This window comes from Chrysochloris asiatica, unplaced genomic scaffold, assembly GCF_000296735.1.
Source record: "Chrysochloris asiatica unplaced genomic scaffold, ChrAsi1.0 scaffold00445, whole genome shotgun sequence".
NCBI lineage: Eukaryota > Metazoa > Chordata > Mammalia > Afrosoricida > Chrysochloridae > Chrysochloris > Chrysochloris asiatica.
The window spans coordinates 846,524-862,360 of record NW_006408963.1 but is presented as its reverse complement, the minus strand read 5'-3'; the positions used below and the strand labels follow the sequence as shown (position 1 = coordinate 862,360).

Sequence of the window (15,837 nt, the reverse complement as noted above, 5' to 3'; positions counted from 1 at the left end):
GTCCCCCCAGGCCCCATTTCTGGCCTCATGTCCTCTCTAAGGAGCTCTGGTCGTGTAGTGGTTATGAATTGGGCCGTGAACCTCAAGGTCGGCAGTTGGAAACTACCAGCTGTTCTGCCGGAGAAAGATGAGGCTTGCTGCTCCTGTAAAGATTTGCAGCCTGGGAAACCCTGTGCAGGGTCACTATGAGTCGGAACCGATGCCACAGTACTTAACCACAACAAACATGCTCTCTCTGGTGAAGTCCTTTCCACTACCCCCTCCCCCAACACCACTAAGAGTCACCAAAGATCAGGCGGGGGTGGTTGTGGCGGACCCAGGAGCCAAAACCGTGCTCGTGGGATAGTCTAGCAGCCATGGTGGTGGCCCCAGGAGGGCAAACCGCGGGCAGCCACTCAATGCTGACTTGATCTGCCTCAGAGTCGTGTAAGTGAGCAGAAATCAAACTTGCATCATCCAAACATGCCCCTCAGATCCCAGACTTGAGGCCCCCAGAAGGAAGGGCCACTTGAGGAGGGAGGGACTCTACTATACTGCCCAGGGTGACTTGTTGGGGAGTGTTCAGAGCACTCGCCCACGCACTCACCCCTGTGAGGTGTGGGCGTACCTAGTCTGGGTCAGCCCCCAGCAATTGCTGAATGTGAGAATGCAAATGAGGAAGGCTCTGCTGACTGCTGCCCACCTTCTGGGTCTCCAGCGCTTAGAGGTTGACGGGTAGTAGCAAGTACAAAGTGAATTCATCAAGTACAGAGTGGCAGGGGAAGCTGCTCCTCCCCACAAGACCCAGTACCCTGGCGGCTTCCTTTGCCCAAGTTCACCTCCAGCCTGAGGACCTGCCCAGAAAGCCAGGAGGAGCCCAGGGATTGGGTCATCTGATACCAGAGCCAGGGACTGAGTGAGAACAGCTGCTATGGTTCAGAACTGGCGCCGGGAAGGGGGTACTGGCTTGCGCTATTTCGGGGGCAGGCCTGGGATTCGCTAGGGAAGTGGAGAGGCAGGCCATGTCTTTGTACCAGAAAATGCCTTACTGCCTGATAGGATTGTTCTAGAACTAGATCATCCCCTTGTGGGTCCCTTCCAGTAATCGAGTGGTGGTGTCCCAGCCTAGGTGGTGCCTCTAACCTACCTGGTGGTTACCAGGAGCCAAGGGTGAGGGCAGCATGTTCCCAAGGGGTCATTTTTGACTTCTGCCAGTGGTAGGCTCTCATGTCTGTGAGGGTCTCTCCTGAACTCTGGCTGTGTGTCCAGTGCCTTTGGCCTTTTAGCCCAGAACTTGGGAAGAACTCCTCCTTGTCGTGGAAAGATGTTGCCTCTCCGCGTTTGTTATGAGTGACAACAGGGCTGAGGCAGAGAGCCTGACTCCTGGGGGGGGGGGTGCACAGGCAGTGTGTCCGCACTTCACTGCCACTTTAGGAAGACGTTTGATGGTGGGTCTCCTGGTGCTTCGAAGAGTCCCTGTCATGGGCCTCCTTAGAGCTTGGGAGAGACTGTGACCTATGAAGTCTGCTCTTGCCCGCAATCTTAGTAAGTCTTTAAGCCGAGTCGCATGCTGAGGCCAGGGGAGTGACAATATAGGATGTAGTGGGGGACATATTAGTGACCACATGCCTCCTGACCGCTCCTGGACCACCCTTGAGTGCAGTCCTAGCTGGTGAGCTGTCTCACAAGTCTTTGCCCCTCCTGAGAGAGGCATATGCTGCCACTTACCCTGCGTCCCCGGACACAATCCTCTGGCTCAAATTGCACCCAAACTGCCTGTGGGCCATGGTCTCGCATTTGCCTCCAGCAACGCATCTTGGAGTCCTGGATGTGGCGCTGCGGGGTTAAGCGCTGGACTGCAAAGTCAGTTTGAATCACCAGCTACTCCTTGGAAACTCTAGACAGGGTCGCTATGAGTCAACGTCGACTCGATGGCACTTAACAACTGCAGACCGATAAGTCGGTGGTTCAAACCCACCAGTCATTCTTCAGAAACTCTATAAGCAGCTCACTGTGAGTCAGAACCAAGTCGATGGCACTTAAAACACCAGCAACAGTAACCCATTTTGTATTTGTGAAGAGACTGGGGAATGCCCTCTAAGGACCGGCCCTGGAAATCAGGTGTAGTGGGCTGGTCTCCTGGCCCCCTCCATGTGGTCTCCCTGTCCTACCCGCAGCTACAGCTGAAAGGGGTGGGTTTGAGAAGCGTCTGTGACTGAGACTGACGGGCAGGGCAGGAAGGTTGCTGCCACAGCCATTTCTGTTGAGAACGCTGCTCGAAGGGTAGCTGTGGGAGGGGCGGTAGCATTACTACCAGGCTGTGGGCCTGAGGAGTTTAGAGTAGAGATGGGGGTCTCGCCTCCCACCCATATAGCACCCCCTGGTGGAGGGGAAGGCACGCTTGTTGTGTCGTCTGGCTGTACTGACGCCCGGGGAGAGCTGGGTACAAGCGCTCTAGGCTCCCTTACTAGGCACTGGGGCCAGAGCCAGGGTACCGTGGGTCTGTGGAGGAACCGGGGAAGGACAGACCTTCCTGAAGCAGATAGGAGATATCTTCAGCATTGCCTTCCTGCCCGGTCAGGTGATCTCACCAAGGAGCCGGAAACTTGCAGGCTGTATATAGGGGGTACCACACTCTTAGAAGAGAGATCCTATCTTAGCTCCTCTCTTGCCTGACACCCCCTTTGAAGTCCAGGGAACATGGGGTGTGGGGTAGGGAGGAGAAGAGTGGGTTTTCTAGGGGTGATCTCAGAGGCTCTGGCTTTTAGGAGCATCTGTGTTCCGACTTCTGCTTCCTCTTTTCTCCTAGCAACCAACCAGTGGTTCATCCCGGCAGTGAGAGGGGACATTCCCCCCGGGTGTGCAGCCTATGGCTTTGTGTGTGACGGGACACGCTTACTGGTGTTTGGTGGGATGGTGGAGTACGGCAAGTACAGCAACGACCTCTATGAGCTCCAGGTAAGGCCCCCACAGGGGTCAGAGCAGAGCATGGGAAGAGTGCTTCGTAAATGGCGGGGGCGTGGGGGTCAGTGCTGAAGCCTTCTCTTCCCATGTAACAAGGTAATCAACCTTCATTTGGCAGGCCAGTCGGTGGGAGTGGAAGAGACTCAAAGCTAAGACACCTAAAAATGGGCCACCTCCGTGTCCTCGGCTCGGCCACAGCTTCTCCCTCGTGGGCAACAAATGCTACCTGTTTGGGGGTCTGGCCAATGACAGCGAGGACCCTAAGAACAACATTCCAAGGTAAGACTTTTCCCTTTCCTTTAGAACACACACAGGCTTGCACTTGGCTAGGGTACGGACCCTAGGGCTTGTCCCCACGTTCTTCATAGGAGCGGAAAGCTTCATCTTTTCTTTTGTGTAGCAGCTGGTAGATTTGAACTGCTGACCTGCGGTTAGCAGCTCAGCTTGTAACCCACTACACTACCAGAGCTGCTTCGGAGCCCTTTTTGCAAGTTGCTTTCCGTCTGTGTCTTGACTGCCTCTGAGTTGAATGATTGGGATTTTCCAAGGCATTTGGTCAACAAGCTGACGTTCCCTCGTGCTAGGTGGGCCCGGCAGCTGCCATGCCCCCACCAACTGTTCCTCTGGGGTGCACTCTCTGAGGGCTTCTGTGGCCCGTGTGCCGTGGGGAGGCAGTCCTGCTGTGACCGGTCTCTTTTTGTCAGGTACCTGAATGACTTATACATCCTGGAATTGCGACCCGGCTCTGGAGTGGTTGCCTGGGACATCCCCATCACTTATGGGGTCCTGCCCCCACCCCGGGAGTCACATACTGCTGTGGTCTACACTGAGAAAGACAACAAGAAATCCAAGCTGGTGATCTATGGAGGAATGAGTGGTTGCAGGCTGGGGGACCTCTGGACCCTCGATATTGGTAAGCAGCTGGATGCTTGTGGCCCTGTGTCTTTAGCTGCTATAAAGGAATGCCACAAGTGGATGGCCTTAGCAGAGAAACGGATTCTTTCTCAGTTTCAGAGGCTAGAAGTCCAAGTTCAGGACGCCAGCTCTATGGGACGGTTCTCTCTGTCTGGTGGGTGGGGAGCTTTGTCTCTGTAGCTTCTGCCTCCTGGTTGCTTGGAAATGTCCAGGCCTTGGCATCTCTCTTCCCCATTTCTCTCTGCTACACACATCTAATATGAACCTGGGCTCCTTCCCCTAACAAAGACAGCCCATCCCTAAGTAGGGTTATAGCCACAGGCTTTGGGGTTCCACAGGCATTGGGGTTCCACAGGCATTGGGGCTCCACAGGCATTGGGGCTCCACAGGCATTGGGGTTCCACAGGCATTGGGGCTCCACAGGCATTGGGGTTCCACAGGCATTGGGGCTCCACAGGCATTGGGGTTCGGCTTTGCAGCACAAGTTTTTTTGGTCCACAATTTAATCCACAAGGCCAAGCTCGTCTGCTGGCACTACCTTGCGTAGACATCATCTTCTGGTGAGCTGGGCTCGCTGAGAGGTGGAGCGGCGCCTTCCTGTCATCCTGTTGTGTTTGTCCTGAGCTTGGAGCCTGGCTAACTCTTCCTGTTGACTATGTAGCACTTCTGAGACTAGATTTTGTACTGGAGCACACAGCCTCATCTTTCGCTACTGACAAGCTTCCAGGGCTCCTTAGCAAGACAGTAAGGGGAGAGGTGACTGCTGCCGTTGTCTAGGGTTAGGAGCAATAGTGGCTCTTGAGCCCTCGCTTGGTCAGGCTAGCTGGCAGGGCCCAAGGAGGAAGTCTGGGGGTGAAGGGGAGTCCAGCAGCTAGGACAGCACCTGGCTCTCAGTGGGGCTCCTCAAAGATTTGAGGAAATGACTCTGCCAAGAAAGTCACGGCAGTAGTATGGGAGATGCGGTCACCTGGTGGTTGTAACAACAAAGACGGAAATTGCTGTCAGGGGGCCCGGCGAGCCCTCCCGGGGCCAGCACCTCGGTTGTCTGCTCCAGTGCTGGTGACTCCCCTCTCCCCCAATCGGTCTACAGAGACGCTGACGTGGAACAAGCCTAGCCTCAGTGGAGTGGCACCGCTGCCTCGGAGCCTGCACTCAGCCACAACCATAGGCAACAAGTAAGTGCTCTGTACAGGGCTCCTCGTCGGGAGGGCCTGGGATAGAGCAGCCACAGCCTCACTCTAGAGCAGGCAGGCCTGGGCTGGGGGAGGGCGCCAAAGCCAGACCCAGACACTTGAGTGGGTCCGACACTGGCGTCCTGGGAAGGGGGGCTGCCGGGGAGCTCAGCGCCGCTGCCGCAGGGTCAAGTGGCCACAGGTTTTTGAGGGACTTTCCTGGGGTGAGCCAGAGACTGGAGCGTGTGCAGGGCCTTCCGGACAGCTGGTCCCCTTCTCTAGAGCTGTCGTCTTCTCTTCTCGTCCTCCCTCCCCTCAGAATGTACGTGTTTGGAGGCTGGGTGCCTCTCGTCATGGATGATGTCAAAGTGGCCACCCATGAGAAAGAGTGGAAGTGTACCAACACGCTGGCGTGTCTCAACCTGGGTATGGTCTCCTTGGGCTGGGCTAGGGGGTCCTCCGTGCTAAGACACTGTTTCAGCTCATGTGTAAGGCCTCAGCTGGGTGGGCCGGTCACTCTCCTCCTGAGTGCAGCCTGCCCTTGTGTTTTGCGGACTAGGATCTTCATCCATGTGGGCAACATCCAAGGGAACAAAAGAGCCCAGTGCAGAGGCTCCTCCCATCCGGGAATCCTCCTAGGCAGCTGCTTGCTGTGCTGTTTTGGCTCCTCCCTCCCTCCCTCCCCCCCAGGACAGTTTGGACAAACACAAGCATCAGCTGTACATTCCTTATTTGTTTTCATGAATCAAACCAGTGGTGGCGCGCAGTGTGCAGTTGCCCCCAGTGAACGGCTTCCTCCTTTGTCTTTGCTGTAGCGGCTGCAGAGCAGTGGTGCTCCAGCCAGTGTCCTGGCACCATCAGCACACCTGGACCAGGACACCTGCAGGTTACAAACCCAGCAGTCAGAGGCAGTTCCCACAGTGGCCTCCACCTCACCAGGCCAGGCCGCTGGCTCTCAGCTCTTTGCAGATCCTGACAGGGGAGCCTTAGCTGGGCATTTCGCACATTCCGTCCTTTACATCCCATCTCTATTTCTTGTTCTTTGGATGCTTTCCTCGCTCACTGACATGGAAGCAGTTCACCCTTTGGCCTTGCTGCATTTGAAGTGTCTTGCCCAGTTTGTCACTAGTGGTTCCAATTTTTCTTCGCAGTGGCATCATTTCTAGTATCTCTTAATTTCTGCTTTTAAAATCCTGATTGCAAATGGCGACCCTTGAGAAACCCTAAGGTTCTTCTCTGGTGACCTGTTCTCCCCCTCCCCCAGACACCATGGCCTGGGAGAGCATCCTAATGGACACACTGGAGGACAACATTCCCCGGGCTCGAGCCGGGCACTGTGCTGTAGCCATCAACACACGCTTGTACATCTGGAGTGGGCGGGATGGCTATCGGAAAGCCTGGAACAACCAGGTCTGCTGCAAGGATCTCTGGTACTTGGAAACAGGTGGGTACATGCTGTGAAAGGCCCCTGACGGGCCCCACCCAGCCTCCTGTGCCTCATCTCACCTGCTGCGTTCTTTTACAGAAAAACCGCCACCCCCGTCCCGGGTCCAGCTGGTGCGTGCCAACACCACCTCCTTGGAGGTGAGCTGGGGGGCCGTGGCCACGGCCGACAGTTATCTTCTTCAGCTCCAGAAATACGACATTCCTGCCACTGCTGCCACTGCTACCTCCCCCACCCCAAATCCCGTCCCGTCTGTGCCTGCCAACCCTCCCAAGAGTCCTGCCCCCGCCGCTGCGGCCCCTGCCGTACAGCCACTGACACAGGTGGGCATCACGCTGCTGCCTCAGGCTACTGCCGCACCCCCGACCACCACCACCATCCAGGTCGTGCCGACTGTGCCCACTGCAGCGAGGACTCAAGGTGAGCTGGTGCCTGGGGACATGGGGCGGGCCCAGCCCTGCTCACGGCAAAGCTGTTCCCTACAGGAGTCATGAAGAATCATCTAGAAAGCACAGCAGACCAGATACAAGGTCCACAGGCCCCAGCTGCACTTAGCTGTGGGGCTGGTCAAAGAGGGATTGTTTAGCGATGCACTGCAGGGGGCTGACTGCTCCTTGGCATCCCCTGGGGCTGCGCTGACGCCCACCCTCTTCTCTTACCAGGTGTCCCTGCTGTTCTCAAAGTAACTGGGCCTCAGGCCACCACAGGAACCCCACTGGTCACTATGAGACCTGCCAGTCAGGCCGGGAAAACCCCAGTCACTGTGACCTCCCTGCCCGCGGGTGTGCGAATGGTCGTGCCCACACAGAGCGCCCAGGGGACGGTGAGCGCCAGTGGGCAGGGCCTGGGTGGGCTCTGTGAGGTCTGACTCCCATTTTTGAAATCATCCGGAGTTGCAGACAAACTCCGGGTGTCGGGAGTCTGGTGTCTGCCCCATGGTAGGAGCTGACAGGGAAGGCAGATAGATGGGGCTCTGTCTGTACCAGCGGACTCATGGTCCCCGGTTTGGACTCGCAGGTAATCGGCAGCAACCCGCAAATGAGTGGAATGGCAGCTTTGGCGGCGGCGGCTGCTGCCACCCAAAAGATCCCCCCGTCCTCAGCGCCCACGGTGCTCAGTGTCCCTGCTGGCACCACCATTGTCAAGACTGTGGCTGTGACTCCTGGGACTACCACTTTGCCGGCCACCGTGAAAGTGGCCTCCTCGCCTGTCATGGTAAGCCTCCGGAGGGGCTGACGGTGTGTTGGGCTCTGCACCAGTGGCTGCTGGTAAGGCCTTTTGTTCCCGTCAGCAGCTTCCCTACCTCGCCCACCAATCAATCTCCTCTGCTCTAGGTGAGCAACCCTGCCACCCGCATGCTGAAGACTGCCGCCGCACAGGTGGGCACGTCTGTGTCCTCAGCTGCCAACACGGCCACCCGCCCCATCATCACTGTGCACAAATCAGGAACTGTGACTGTGGCCCAGCAAGCACAGGTGGTGACCACAGTGGTGGGCGGCGTGACCAAGACCATCACCCTAGTGAAGAGCCCCATCTCGGTCCCAGGAGGCAGTGCTCTCGTGAGTGACAGCCCTAGGTGCCCTGGTTTACAGGTGGCTGCCCCCACAGGCCAGCCCTTGCTTCATGTTCCCCTCTGCTTTTCAGATTTCCAACCTTGGCAAAGTGATGTCAGTGGTCCAGACAAAACCCGTTCAGACCTCTGCGGTCACAGGCCAGGCCTCTACGGGCCCGGTGACACAAATCATTCAGGTGACGTGGCTGCCGGGCTTGGGGAGAACCCACTCTGCCAGCGCCTCAGGCTGCTGACTCAACCCCCACACTCCCACTGTAGACCAAAGGCCCTCTGCCAGCTGGGACCATCCTGAAGCTGGTGACCTCTGCAGATGGCAAGCCCACCACCATCATTACGACCACCCAAGCTAGTGGGGCGGGCAGCAAGCCGACCATCCTGGGCATCAGTAGTGTGTCTCCCAGCACCACCAAGCCCGGCACCACCACCATCATTAAGACCATCCCCATGTCAGCCATCATTACCCAGGCCGGTGCCACAGGTAGGCTCTGAGAGGCCTTCCTCCCGGCTTCGCCTCCTTATCGGGGGCTTCGGGGCCTCTTCCGGTTGTGGCTGGAAGAGCAGCAGGGGAAAGGGCAGGAGGGCAGTTGGGGGACACAGGAAGCTGACACGCCCTCGGGAGGGGCCGGACCCTGCTAGATAGAGGATCTGCTGAAGACCAGCTGGCCCCTTCTACCCAGGTGTGACCAGTACTCCTGGAATCAAGTCCCCCATCACCATCATCACCACCAAAGTGATGACTTCGGGGACTGGAGCCCCTGCTAAGATCATCACAGCTGTCCCTAAGATCGCCACTGGCCATGGTCAGCAAGGAGTGACCCAGGTGAGACACGTTTGCTCTCTTCACTCTAGCGTAGTTTCAGTCCCTCCAACAGCTTACAGCCCTCTCAAGGCCTCAGCTGCCACGGGTGGCCTCCAGAGGGGCCGGGGAGGGACAGCCCTGGGCCTAGTCAGCCTGCGGGTGACGTTGGTGGGTCTTCCGGTGTCCAGGTGGTGCTGAAGGGGGCCCCCGGACAACCAGGCACCATCCTCCGTACTGTACCCATGGGTGGCGTCCGCTTGGTCACCCCAGTTACCGTCTCTGCCGTCAAGCCAGCGGTCACCACATTGGTTGTGAAGGGCACCACAGGTACGTCGCCCACTGGTACGGTCCTCAGCAGTGACCGAGTTCCGATCTTTGTGTGTCACTTGTCCCTGCCTCTCTAATGAGGCTGGATCCCCTGAGCCCGCCCATCCTGTTGTGCCCAGTCCCCAGTCTTCGCACCATTGAGCAAGAAGCTTCTGGAAAGGGGGCCCCAGTCATGGGGCTGGAGTTGCACTGGGCTGTCATCCCGCCCCGCCTTCTCTCTTCCCTCTAGGTGTTACCACCCTTGGCACTGTGACGGGCACAGTCTCGACCAGCCTGGCTGGGGCTGGTGGGCACAGCACCAGTGCCTCACTGGCCACACCCATCACCACCTTGGGGACCATCGCCACCCTGTCCAGCCAGGTTATCAATCCCACAGCTATCACTGTCTCCGCTGCTCAGACCACGCTGACCGCTGCTGGTGGCCTCACCACCCCCACCATCACCATGCAGGTAGGAGTGTGGCTGGAAGGCTCAGGCCAGCCCCAGGGGGGTGGAGGGCCGAGCACGCTGGCGACACTGAATGCAGGACAGTGTGTGTGTCAGTACTGAGAATTCGGGGGTCCCCTAGGGCACCCCAGCTCAGCTGCCTTCTGCTGCCACAAGGTGTAGAAAGGTCTTTGCAGGCCTGCTTCCTGGACCTGCCTGAGCTCCTTTCTCCTTAAGAGTCACCTGCAGTAATCTAGGGCTGGGCCTGGGAAGGACAGGCCGTGGACGGTGGCATCACTGATCATCCTGTTCTCTTTCCCCCAGCCTGTCTCCCAGCCTACCCAGGTGACTCTGATCACAGCACCTAGCGGGGTCGAGGCCCAGCCAGTGCACGATCTGCCTGTGTCCATTCTGGCCTCGCCAACGACAGAGCAGCCCACAGCTACTGTGACAATTGCTGACTCAGGCCAGGGCGATGTGCAGCCTGGCACCGTGACACTGGTCTGCTCCAACCCGCCCTGTGAGACCCATGAGACGGGTACCACCAACACGGCCACCACCACAGTTGTGGCCAATCTGGGACATACCCAGGCCCCCCAGGTTCAGTTCGTCTGTGACAGGCAGGAGGCAGGTGCCCCACTTGTGAGCTCTGCCGTCGGGCAACAGAATGGCAGTGTAGTCCGAGTCTGCTCTAACCCGCCCTGTGAGACCCACGAGACGGGGACCACCAATACTGCCACAGTAGTCAGTGCCAACCTGTCGGCCCCCCCACGAGGGCCAGCTCCCACCGGCTGCTCGAACCCGCCCTGCGAGATCCACGAGACGGGGACCACCAGCACCGCTACCACCGCCACCTCCACCATGTCTGGGCAGCCTGAGTGCTCGAACCCGCCCTGCGAGACCCACGAGACGGGCATCACCAGCACCGCTACCACTGCCATGGCCAGTATTGGCTCGGGACAGCCTGCAGCTGGGAACCAGCAGCGAGAGGTGCACCCCACCTGTGCCGCCGGCACCTCTGCTGTGGGCCGGGTTGCTGTCGGCGCTGCACTGGCTGAGGGATCCCTTAGCTCAGGCAAGCCCCCCCCATGCCATACCCGCCAGACCAGCTCCACCCGTACCACCATGACTGTGAGAGCCACCGGGCCACTGTGCGCAGCCCCCATCAGGGTGTCCGGCCTGCTGCTTGAGGCTGGGAGTGCCGGCTTTGCCCAGCTGGCCCCTCCAAGCTGCAGAGTTGGGCTTGGTGGCACCAGCAACAAGGACAGCCCGGTAGCTGGTTTGGGTCAGCTCGTGCCGTTGGGGCGACAGCCAGAGATACAGCACACCCACACCACCAACACCCCCACCATGGCCCGCTCCGCCATGGGCCCCGGGGAGACCCAGAGCGCCCCCAAGCCTGCGTGTGAGAAGCGCCAGATGACTATGGCTGCCCTGGAGGCACTGCTGGGCCCTTTGGCCCCAGGGACCCAGGTCTGCTCCAACCCACCCTGTGAGACCCATGAGACGGGGACTACCAACACGGCCACCACCTCCAATGCAGGTGGCCTTCAGCGAGCCTGCGCCAACCCACCCTGCGAGACCCATGAGACAGGTACCACCCACACAGCCACCACCGCCACCTCCAACAGTGGCTCGGGGCAGCCTGAGGGTGGGCAGCAGCAGGCCCCTGCCAGCTGCCCCTGTGAGACACACCAGACCACCTCCACCGGCACCACCATGACCGTCAGCGTCGGTGCCCTGCTTCCCGATGACAGCGCTGCTCGCCGAGACCTGGAGACCATCTTGGATCCGGCGGCCCCAAGCCCGGCAGCTTCCCAGGCCAACCCCGCACTGCTGACTCCCTTCCCAACCCAGCGGGTCTGCTCCAACCCGCCCTGTGAGACCCATGAGACGGGTACCACCCACACAGCTACCACCGTCACCTCCAACATGAGCTCGAACCAAGGTGAGTATGGGCACCTAGATGACTGTCGCAAGCAGCGTGCCGGACTGCTGCAGCTGGGGGCACTGGAGGCCACTCTTATAAGGGGGTGGCAGGCTTCAACTGGCAGGCTCCACTAGGCCCTCGTGACTCTGCTTTGTTGCCCCCCACAGACCCCCCCCCAGCTGCCAGCGATCAGGGTGAGGCAGAGAGCACCCAGAGCGACAGCGGGAACGTCGCCAGCTCCAGCGCTGTCACGACAACCGTGTCCTCCACCCTGACGCGAGCAGTTACCACAGTAACACAGTCCACACCGGTTCCAGGCCCCTCTGTGCCGGTGAGAGCCCCAGAAGGCTGGCTCTGTTCTCCAGAGGGCGGCGGGGGGCATGGAGATGGCTCTGTAGCTGCAATTCCGGAGCTGGCACCAGGTGTCGCTCTTGTGCTGCACACAGTGCATTCTGGTGCTGTTTCCAGACCATAAAAGGGCAGGCTTGCTTGCGGGGGGTCCGGAAGGCGAGTCCTCTGTGTGTCTGCAGCACTTTGCTTCCATTTCCTAGCTGCTCTCCGTGGCTGGTCGAGTCACTGTAGCCCTGTAAAGGTGGTCCTCGGACACCCTTTGTCTACGAAGCACTGTTCCCTCACTTGCCACCCTCCACCCTCTATCCTCCAACACATAACGTACACACGTTAGCGTCCTTGCCAAGTAACCAGTGATGAGTCAGGCCCCGAAGATCCTAAGCAAGCCCGCTCCTTGGCCCACCTGCCGTGTTCTGGCCGCCTCCTTCTTGCCTTTTCGAGGATCTCATCAGTGAGCGAGCGTAGTGGTTATGAATTGGGCTGCGAACGGCGGCAAGGTCAGCAGTTCTAAACCATTAGCTGTTGCACGGGAGAAAGATGAGGCTTTCTGCTTCCGTAAAGATTGACGGCCTCGGAAACCTTGTACCAGGGTCGCTGTGAGTCGGAACCGACTCGACAGCACATCACCACCACCATCCGTGACTGAAAGTCCCCCATTCCAGCCATGATAGCAGTGACTATAGCCAACACGGAAACTTTGGACATACCCTTTCTTATCTGCTGTTACCTTCCTGTAGCCCCCAGAGGATCTCCAGGTCTCACCCGGGCCTCGCCAGCAGCTCCCCCCGCGTCAGCTCCTGCAGCCAGCTTCCACAGCGCTGCTGGGGGAGCCCGCTGACGCCCTGACGGCCACCCAGGACCCTGAGCTCCAGGCAGCCGTGGACTTGAGCAGTACAGGGGACCCGTCTTCGGGCCAGGAGCCTGCCAGCTCCGCAGTGGTGGCCACCGTGGTAGTCCAACCACCCCCACCTACACAATCAGAGGTAGACCAGTTGGCCTTGCCCCAAGAGCTGATGGCCGAGGCCCAGGCAGGCACCACCACCCTTATGGTGACAGGGCTCACTCCTGAGGAGCTGGCCGTGACTGCTGCAGCGGAAGCTGCTGCCCAGGCTGCGGCCACAGAGGAAGCCCAGGCCCTGGCCATCCAGGCGGTGCTCCAGGCCGCCCAGCAGGCCGTCATGGGTAGGTGCCTTGGGAGAGTCCAGTGGGAGCTGGGTGGGCCTCCTTGGAATGCTGTGCTACTGAGTAGTCCTCTCCTCCTTCCTGGAGCAGGCACTGGGGAGCCAATGGACACATCTGAGGCGGCGACCACTGTGGCCCAGGCAGAGCTAGGCCACCTGTCAGCCGAGGGCCAGGAGGGCCAGCCCACCACCATCCCCATTGTGCTAACGCAGCAGGAACTGGCTGCCCTGGTGCAGCAGCAGCAGCTGCAGGAGGCTCAGGCCCAGGCCCAACACCACTTGCCCACCGAGGCCCTGGCCCCTGCTGACAGCCTCAACGACCCCACCATCGAGAGCAACTGCCTCAATGAACTGACTGCTGCTGTCCCCAGCACTGTGGCCCTGCTGCCCTCGACCGCCACTGAGAGTGAGCTGGGGGTCGGGGGGTGGGGAAGGGGAACTGTATGTCCAGCAGAAGGCAAGGGGCCAAGGGAGGCTGGGCTGCATGCTTTGTCCTGACACTTTCTCTCTCTCTCCCAGGTTTGGCACCATCGAACACGTTTGTGGCCCCCCAGCCAGTTGTGGTCGCCAGCCCCGCGAAGCTGCAAGCTGCAGCTACCTTAACGGAAGTAGCCAACGGCATAGAGACCATGGGGGGGGTGAGTCAGGCGTGGAGGGCCACAGGGAGGGAGGCCATGTCCTGCCTAGAGGGCTGTGTGTCTGATTGTGTCTCTTGGCTCTGGTCTTCCAGAAACCTGATCCCCCACCCCCGCCCAGCAAAGCCCCTGTGAAGAAGGAGAACCAGTGGTTTGACGTGGGGGTTATTAAGGGCACCAATGTTATGGTGACACACTATTTCCTGCCACCAGATGACGCTGCTGTCTCCTCTGACGTAAGTACCCTGGGGTTGGGGGCTGGGCCAGAGCATTTGGGGGGAATTGAATGGAGCTGGGTGGGTACCCGGAAGGAGGAGGGAATTTTCAGTTTCGTCCCCCAATGTGCTTTCCGCTGTCTTCTCCTAGGAGGACTGGAGCTCTGCCCCAGACTATAACCAGCTGAAGAAGCAGGAGCTGCAGCCTGGAACAGCCTACAAGTTCCGGGTGGCTGGAGTCAATGCCTGTGGCCGGGGTCCCTTCAGTGAAATTTCCGCCTTCAAGACATGTCTGCCTGGCTTCCCAGGGGCCCCTTGTGCCATTAAGATAAGCAAGGTGAGCGTGGTTGCTGTGTGATAAGGTCTGTGGCCTCTGTCCCCTGCCAGCTCCCCACGCCCTCCCCTCCTTCCCTCCATAGTGAGCTGCTGGACTTGGCCTGGACCCCCCTTTACGGGGGGAGGGCTATGCCCACAAAGGCTGCAGAAGGCTGGCCTTGATCTCCTGACGTCTTCGTATGTCTTAGAGTCCAGACGGTGCTCACCTCACCTGGGAGCCACCCTCCGTGACTTCTGGCAAGATCATCGAATACTCGGTCTACCTGGCCATCCAGAGCACACAGGCCAGTGGGGAGCCCAAGAGCGCAGCCCCGGCCCAACTGGCTTTCATGCGGGTGTACTGTGGGCCCAGCCCCTCCTGCCTGGTGCAATCCTCCAGCCTGTCCAACGCTCACATCGATTACACCACCAAACCTGCCATCATCTTCCGAATTGCCGCCCGCAATGAAAAGGGCTACGGCCCCGCCACCCAAGTCAGGTGGTTGCAAGGTGAGTCTTGGCCTGAGGCTCTCTCCTTTCCCACCCCATCCAGGAGGGGCTAGCTGCCTGGCTGGCTTTGGAGGTACAGGACTGGCGACCAGGGTAACTTTCTCCTCGGCTGTCCAGATCATTTACCTCCCCACTGCCACCACCATGCCTTAGTTGCTAGACTTCTAACCGCATGGTCAGCAGTTCAAGCCCAAGAGAAAGCGCAGGCTGCCTGCTCCCATAAATATTGGCAACGCCCTATCGGCTCGCTGAGTCACAATCCACTAGATGACAGTGGAATTTCATGTCTTTGGGTTTGTTCGGGACTGCTGTCTGTGTGAGCGGTACATGCCCTCCGTTCTGCCTGCCTTATGGTGCCACCTCTCCTTACAGAAACCAGTAAAGACGGCTCTGGCACCAAGCCGGCCAGCAAACGGCCCATGTCCTCTCCGGAAATGTAAGCAGGAAGCCCCTTTCAGGACCCTTCGGAGGTTGGCGGTGGTGGGTAGAGACTGTGGAAGGTGGGGTGGTGATAACGGTGCCTTTCCTCTCCTCCCCGCCCCCAAGGAAATCCGCTCCAAAGAAATCGAAGGCAGACGGTCAGTGAGGAATGTGGCCAGCACCTAGATTCTTCTCCAGACTCCTCCCCTTCCCTTCTGCTTCAGGAACACCGCCTGCCAGGGGCCCCTGCCCTGCCTCGTCCCACCCCATTGGCACTTCATCCTCACTGGCCACCGTTCCTTCCTTCCTTCCTTCGTTCGTTTGATCGCGTGCTTGTCAGTCATCCGTTCACGCTGTCTCTCTTCTCTGTTTTTAACGAGAAATCACCTAAAGAAAGCACATTTCACCCTGGCTGGTGGGAGGCTGCTGGAGGAGGAGCGATGAGCACGTGACAGGAGTGCTGCTTCCTCCTGCCCTCACCCTTACTGTACCCCTACACCTTCCTAGGGGCCCCCCTGACCCTGCATACCTTCTGCTGCTCCTGGCATGGCCTGAGGTGGAGGCCTGCCCACCTCTGCGCTCAGTCCCTGCTTCTCCTGGATGTGTGTACATTTCTGTTCTCCGCCACTGATCGATCACCCCTTCCCTAGGCTTTTCCAGCCTGTCTCTGCGCACGGCGAT

At 59.2% G+C, this 15,837-nt stretch overlaps 1 protein-coding gene across 1 annotated transcript in view; it reads left to right on the top strand.

The window, feature by feature from the left end:
* HCFC1 (host cell factor C1 (VP16-accessory protein)) overlaps window positions 1-15,322 on the top strand; it is a 17,945-nt gene extending 2,623 nt beyond the window's left edge. Inside the window, exons 2-27 of the mRNA XM_006877195.1 lie at window positions 2,789-2,937; window positions 3,062-3,222; window positions 3,648-3,856; window positions 4,949-5,033; window positions 5,350-5,456; window positions 6,295-6,474; window positions 6,556-6,894; window positions 7,137-7,297; window positions 7,492-7,689; window positions 7,809-8,033; window positions 8,119-8,223; window positions 8,306-8,525; window positions 8,725-8,867; window positions 9,035-9,173; window positions 9,403-9,623; window positions 9,924-10,340; window positions 10,422-11,547; window positions 11,697-11,860; window positions 12,618-13,062; window positions 13,153-13,467; window positions 13,581-13,699; window positions 13,792-13,932; window positions 14,066-14,248; window positions 14,436-14,736; window positions 15,109-15,172; window positions 15,283-15,322. Coding sequence (XP_006877257.1) covers window positions 2,789-2,937; window positions 3,062-3,222; window positions 3,648-3,856; window positions 4,949-5,033; window positions 5,350-5,456; window positions 6,295-6,474; window positions 6,556-6,894; window positions 7,137-7,297; window positions 7,492-7,689; window positions 7,809-8,033; window positions 8,119-8,223; window positions 8,306-8,525; window positions 8,725-8,867; window positions 9,035-9,173; window positions 9,403-9,623; window positions 9,924-10,340; window positions 10,422-11,547; window positions 11,697-11,860; window positions 12,618-13,062; window positions 13,153-13,467; window positions 13,581-13,699; window positions 13,792-13,932; window positions 14,066-14,248; window positions 14,436-14,736; window positions 15,109-15,172; window positions 15,283-15,322 — 5,957 coding nt within the window. The remainder of the gene's footprint in view (window positions 1-2,788; window positions 2,938-3,061; window positions 3,223-3,647; window positions 3,857-4,948; window positions 5,034-5,349; window positions 5,457-6,294; window positions 6,475-6,555; window positions 6,895-7,136; window positions 7,298-7,491; window positions 7,690-7,808; window positions 8,034-8,118; window positions 8,224-8,305; window positions 8,526-8,724; window positions 8,868-9,034; window positions 9,174-9,402; window positions 9,624-9,923; window positions 10,341-10,421; window positions 11,548-11,696; window positions 11,861-12,617; window positions 13,063-13,152; window positions 13,468-13,580; window positions 13,700-13,791; window positions 13,933-14,065; window positions 14,249-14,435; window positions 14,737-15,108; window positions 15,173-15,282) is intronic.
* The last annotated feature ends 515 nt before the right edge of the window (window positions 15,323-15,837 follow it).